Below are 6993 nucleotides of genomic sequence, written 5' to 3'. Positions count from 1 at the left end.
AGCAATCCCTCCCCAAATATGCTAAGCACAAATACAGACAATTAAGATACTTAGTACCTATATTTTAGGAGTTAACATTATTTTTCATTCTATTTGGTAACCAACATCCCTCAAAATTAGGTATAGTTAACACAGACTACGACAAAATACAACCATTGTACGTATTTCCATTTCCTTGTTTCTGGATTCTTTTAAGGACAAGAATCTTGTTTTAATCATCTTTGGGCCCAGCATTCTACCTGGTGTGTGGTAGGCACCCAGTGGATGTTGGTTGAACTGAACTAATTTTCTCTTCATATTTCAACTGAATTATTCCTTTGTTCTCTTACAGAATGAAGACATTCAAATGTTGTTTTAAACACCACCTAAAGCAGAAAGTTTTCATCCTGTTTCTAACCCTATGGCTGTTCTCCTTGTTGAAGCTTCTAAATGTGAAACGCCTCCTCTTCCCTGAAACAGGCATTTACTTGGTTGAGTACTCCCTAAGTACCTCGCCTTTTGTAAAGAACAGATATACCCATGTTAAGAATGAAATCGCGTATGAGATTAACTGTTCAGGTGTCTATGAACAGGAGCCTTTGGAAATTGGCAAGAGTCTGGAAATAAGAAGAAGAACCATCATTGACTTGGATGATGATGATGTCGTGGCAATGACCAGTGATTGTGACATTTATCAGGCCCTACGAAGCTACCATGAAAAGCTTGTTTCAAGGGAGGAGAAAAGCTTCCCAATAGCCTATTCTTTGGTTGTTCACAAAGATGCAGTTATGGTTGAAAGGCTAATCCATGCTATATACAACCAGCACAATATTTACTGCATCCATTATGACCGTAAATCATCTGATACCTTCAAAGTTGCCATGAACAATTTAGCTAAGTGCTTCTCCAATATTTTCATTGCTTCCAAATTAGAGATTGTACAATATGCACACATTTCCAGACTCCAGGCTGATTTAAATTGCTTGTCAGACCTTCTCAAGTCTTCAGTTCAGTGGAAATATGTTATCAACCTGTGTGGGCAGGATTTTCCTTTGAAATCAAACTTTGAATTAGTGTCAGAGTTGAAGAAACTCAATGGATCAAATATGTTAGAGACAGTGAAACCCCCTAACACTAAGATGGAAAGATTCACTTATCACCATGAACTCAGACAGGTGCCTTATGAATATGTGAAACTACCAGTGAGGACAAACATCTCCAAGGAAGCCCCCCCTCATAACATCGAGATATTTGTTGGCAGTGCTTATTTTGTTTTAAGTCGAGCATTTGTTAAATATGTTCTCAACAACTCCCTCGTTAAAGACTTTTTTGCCTGGTCTAAAGATACATACTCGCCTGATGAGCACTTTTGGGCTACCTTAATTCGGGTACCAGGAATCCCCGGGGGGATTTCTAGGACAGCCCAGGATGTGTCTGACCTACAGAGTAAGACCCGCCTGGTCAAATGGAATTATCTAGAAGGCCTTTTCTATCCCAGTTGTACTGGCTCTCACCTCCGAAGTGTGTGTATCTATGGAGCAGCAGAACTAAGGTGGCTTATGAAAGATGGACATTGGTTTGCTAATAAATTTGATTCTAAGGTGGACCCTGTCTTGATTAAATGCTTGGCGGAAAAGCTTGAAGAACAGCAGAGAGAGTGGATCACTTTATCTTCAGAAAAGTTATTTATGGCTAAAACAGCCACAACCACATTATGATAAAGTCATGATGGAAATAAGGTTAATATGGAATTGCATGCTATACCATGGCCAGTACCATTTGCGTTTAACCTTCTCATAGTCTGAAAGGTGTCTACAATTCCACACACAAGGGAAAGTGACCTGGCCTTTAGTGACAATTAGTCTGTGTTTGGTTGGGTGTTTTTACGTATGTTTTTGCTTGTAATCTCACTGAGCTAAATGGGAGATTTTCAACAGTCAGTAATCTGATATCTATTGAGTTCCTGCTATATGCCAGGCACTTTTTTAGAAACATGTAGGAATTGCATCCAAGTTGTGATGAGTTACACAGTGCCCTCAAGGAGCTGTGGCTTACCCAATCACACAGCAACCTTAATATCATAAGTTGTCCACGTAACAGCCAGGGTCCCACTGAAGAAGTTGTGGAGTGTGCGGTAATTATATAACCATAATAACCACCAATTTCAGAGCAGTGGTGACGTACAGTGACCAACATTCCACTTGCCTCTTAATTCAGCTCCCTAGACTTTTCTTAACCATTAGAATATTAGAAGGAGAGACTCTACTACCTCAGAAGAACTAAAAGAATTGTCCAATTTCCTGCTTGCCAAAAGCATAACTTACCTTATGGTACGTCACTTATTCAATTCAGGGTTGGGTGACTCTGTTGGGGAGGCATTTCTAGTGTATGAATGTTAGGGAGGTGGTGAAGTTAAGTCGGAGGATTGGGACAGGTGGTGCCTGAGGAGGAACAAAGGGATTTGTGTGACTTTTCCATCATGTTACGCAATGGTGTCATGAATGACCTCCTTTGTAATTCAGCTGTTTCCTTAATACATTTACTGATTAAAGTTAAAAACTGATTAACAGTTCAAAGTGTCACTCTCCAGAACATTGAACCTAAGTCTTTCTGTTCATAGATTATCATTATATGTAAGTTTTTTCACAATGGAATAGTATAATTTTGTTTTGTGGAACTGACAAGCTAAGAATCACTAAATTTTCTTGAAAAGGTTGTGTGAAATATGACAGCTTACTAAATTAACTATTAGTCATTAAAAAAATGTTCTTACTTCTCCAGCAACTGTCAAGTGGAGTCCAAACGTAAACTTATAAAAGCTCTAAGTTCATTGCAGTCTTCTCAGCTTCAATCCAAGAGAGAAAAAGCTAATTTTCCTAAGGACATAGCAAGAATATTCACTAATGATATTTTATGAAACCTACACCTTAGAAAACTACCAAAATCAGTCAAAATATACATATATTTTCATGTAACTATTGTGCTGGAGGTGAAATGGAACAGGAGTGGGGTCCTCAGAACAGGCTATAATATTTTTATGTCTCCTGGGAAATAATGGAACTCATGTAAGAAATTCTCCATGATCTTATGTTTCAGTGTCAGCCTCAATAACTACATAAAGATGTAGTAATCAAGACCAGTATGAGACTGTTGGGAAGACTGAAGTATTTAAATGTTTTTAAATGTCTGTGTTCTACATGTGAAATGCCTTCTGCTTGTTTTAAAGTTTATGATACGATCTGCCAAGTGACACCATTTCTGTCGCCGTTTCTTTTTCTCCTGAACTTGTTTGTTTTCCCTTTTTTTCCCCTACCCCTTTCAAATTACCAGTTTGTCCGTGTGTGACCGTGACAATCTAATCACTATGATCTCCAGGAGCCTCAGTTTTCTTGGTCTATGAAGTGAACAGTTGGATGTGTCCTTGGCTTCCTCACACACTTCTGTGTGAGAATCAATTGAAATAGTATATAAAGTGGTTTGAAAATGAGGACAAACTATTGAAATATCAGCGAGCAGTCTTACTATGAGGCAAACATAGGTCTAACCCCATTGTGACACTTAACCATTTACCTTTTCTAAAAAACCTTCGAAATACAAAAAGAAGCCACAATTGCAGGGGCAACTTTTGTAACAGAATCCAGGTACTAAGAAACCCCTGTCACCACATCTGGGGCTCCTTTTAAAAGAATAGGATTAGCAAATTGGTCCAGTGGCTTAGATCAGGATAGGGGTAGAAAATACTTTTCCTACTATCCAGGCTTAAATACACAAAGCCCTGTTGAAATCTTGTTTTCTATGCCTTTGGTCGTCAGAATAAATGAAAATGATGAAAAATAAATATCGACCTCCTGGTCTGGTGTCTTGCCTCCTGGTGAGAAATGATTCTATCCCTTGTTTATTGGGAAATTTTCCAGTGGTTAATCACTTTAATGCCATATTCAAATGAAACATGGCACCAAGAAGAGGTGGCAGTGCCTTCTCCACATAGACATATTTCTCAGGATTCAATTCCTGACATTCCAGGGAACTTGTCAGATCATTCTTTCTTGCCTTGGAAATCCTGCAGATTCCCTGCATGCCTTCAAACCTCCTTCAAACCTGATTCTTCCCTAAAACATTTTGGTATGATTCTCTCTAGTCTGGAGAATGTTCTGCAATCTGTGTTTTATAATTATTCTTTGCATAGTATTTATTGAATCTAGATTATTATTTGGCAATGAGACCAGGACCTTGGAGTTTGTAAACTATATTAGATAATATTAATAGTGAAAGAGCTACCCAAATACATCTACATTATGTGAATAATCTACTGTAATAATATTTAAAGACCAGTGTTGCTGCTATTTTTAATGTTTTGGTTATTTTAAGTGAAATATATGTAATATTTTAAACTTGGGGAATTAAATTTGAAGATTTTTCTTGCCTTCCAGAATGTGAATATTATACATAAATATATATATATTGACATATTGCAGAGAAAACAAAATGACAATCTTTTTTGAGAATGTAAAGTGAATGTACTCCCTGTATGTTATAACTTGTTGTTGATGATGGAATGAGTTTTGATTTTTGTTAACATTTTTATCAACTGGTCTCTAAATCTCCTTATTTTTTTTTGTTTGTCTGTTTGTTTGAAAGACATATTTCTCATTGTATGAGTTTTAAATAGATTGGTGTTGCATTTGTCTATTATGCTGCTACTAGATGTTTATTCTCCAGTACTGTCAAATAAAATGTGCTCCCAAAACCAAGGCCCTGGAATCTTTGACATTTCCTTTTTCAGGTTGTGCTGGTTCCCCACAAAGATTCTTTCAGTTGATGACCCTTGCCCAATATTTGAAGAGCACAGTTAATTTCACATCAGAGTAAAAAAATTTAGTGTGTGCTCTGTACACAGAACATAGGCACACAAACTTGAAATTAATTTGGCAAAATCTCAAAGAATCGTTCGGAATTTCTCTGTTTTCATTCTCCTTCAGGTTAGTTTCTCCTCTAAGATTAACTATCCAGATAAATATTCTTGTTTCCTTGATTACTTTATGGAAGTTTATTCTCAATGGAGTAGGTTGAGCTCTTTATCTCACATCCCTCAATCCCTGGAAAATCAACTCTTTCTGCACCAGGACGCCTGCCTTGGTTGTAAGCCCCATGAACATGAGGACCCTGGCTCCGCCAGTATCCTCAGGCTCGGTTGGTGAGTGATTCTGGATGAGTTTCCCTGTGTCCTGAATAACACCATCTTTTCCAGCTCTACTGAGCTGAGGGGCATTTGTCATCACTGATCCCCACACTCCCACCCCTGCTCTGAAAATCCCCCTGGTCAGTTAGTTTTCTTCTATCACACTTTCTAAAGCTGTAACAGACCCCAGCCTCCCTAGCTGACAAGGAGTGTGCATGTCACACTCATAAATCACAATCCATCTCAAGGAGTAGGGCCATTTTCGGAAACTTCAATATAAAAAAAAATTAACATCTACTTTAACCTAAGGTTAATTCTAGGTCTTGCCAAACTGGACAACTATGTAATCCCATGAAAGAATTTGGATTGCTTTTGGTAGTGGCAGTGGTAGGATGGGTAGGTATACAGCATCATATTGAAGACCCATAGGCTTGATTCCCAGATTAGCAATTCCATATATTTTTAATTCCCTTTGGTGCCTACAAATCTGCATCTAAACTAGGACAACTGGCTTCTAGTTTCATGAAACCGATTATGAAGAAACCTTGGCAAGGGAAAGTAGATGATTGCAAATTTATTCCTACTACTTGGAAAAAAATTTCTATGAGGATGCATGATAAACAGCTTGAGCTGTGCTTCAGAGACAGATGATCAGTGTGTCAACCCACGAAGATGCATAAAAGCCACAGGAAGACTATTCACCTGACCTCAGGTATGGCCTTCACGTAGAGTAGCACTGTCCTTCCTGGGAGCATTGTGGACAAAATCATGCAGAGGACAAATAGGAAAGAATCTGAGGAAGAATCTTGGTCAATGACCTGGGTAAATTTATTTTACTTTTTTGTTGTTGATATTGCTGTTGTTTTCTATAGAACAATAAAGGAAATTTAAACAAATCATTCGTATTCATAATTCTAACATCCTGACAAAACCATTATAGTTCTCTGAATGCCCTTCTAATCTTATCCATACCCATATCCATTTTTTGTTTCTTCCCACTGCCAGTATATTTTCAATCGCTTTCCCATGTTGCTGCATGATCTTTATGGCTATCTAATGGTCATACCATAATTCACTCAGTCCTTCCTTTATTGTAGGACATTTGGATTGTAAACTCCTTTTTTCTTTCTGTCATAAATAATGGTGCTGTGAACAGCTTTATACATACATCTTTTTCTTTCCTTGAATCACTTCCTTATTTCTGAGCGAGGAATGACAATCCTGAAGAGAATGGATTTTTAAAATTTTATTGGTTTTTATATATGTTGCAAATCTCCCTCTCAAGGAATTGTATAGGACACTCGGTTGGTGTATATCAACTACAGCCTCAACCTATGTGAAATAAATTGTCTTTATTTATTCTGATGAATGGCTAGTCTGATTCTCAAAGGTAAGCAAAGACCTTTGCCTAAAGCAAGGATGCAGCCAGTCCTCTAACAGATCAAAGAAGGTGTTTAATGTATGGTTAGTAAAGAGCTCTTTCAGAACAGTATTATTCTCGAAGTTTAAATTTTGATGACTGCTCCATTCCAGGAAGGATCTAAAAGTTGCTAGTTCCTTCTAGTATCCATTCTCCCTGGCTTCTGTGGTTTAATTCTGAGCAACAATATGACCAACTGTTAATTCCCAGCCTTCCTCTTGTTAACCAAAATTTCAGAAAAGGAGACCTGACTGAAATAAGGAGGCATTTACTGGGGAGTTGTTAAGACTGCAGCCAGGGAGACACAGTTTCAAGAAGACTACTGTTCCCTGGGACTACAAAATGGGGGAGGCTTATAAAGGCAAAAACCCACAAGGTTAGATAAATTGTCATGAATTAGGATTGAAGCTGGCAA

General features: G+C 37.9%; 1 protein-coding gene across 3 annotated transcripts in view; it reads left to right on the top strand.

Annotated features, from left to right (window-relative positions):
• GCNT4 (glucosaminyl (N-acetyl) transferase 4) overlaps window positions 1-6054 on the top strand; it is a 33442-nt gene extending 27388 nt beyond the window's left edge. For 2 of the 3 annotated variants that reach the window (XM_082378129.1, XM_082378130.1), the window contains exon 2: window positions 332-6054. In XM_082378129.1, the coding sequence (XP_082234255.1) occupies window positions 333-1697 (1365 nt within the window). In that variant the 5' untranslated portion in view covers window position 332 and the 3' untranslated portion in view covers window positions 1698-6054. The remainder of the gene's footprint in view (window positions 1-331) is intronic. The other variant, XM_082378131.1, reaches the window with a different exon arrangement.
• The last annotated feature ends 939 nt before the right edge of the window (window positions 6055-6993 follow it).

The sequence above is a fragment of the Balaenoptera borealis genome (assembly GCF_965194805.1).
Source record: "Balaenoptera borealis genome assembly, chromosome: 2".
Lineage (NCBI taxonomy): Eukaryota > Metazoa > Chordata > Mammalia > Artiodactyla > Balaenopteridae > Balaenoptera > Balaenoptera borealis.
Note: the sequence above shows the minus strand (reverse complement) of the source record. Positions and strands in the feature narration are given on the sequence as shown.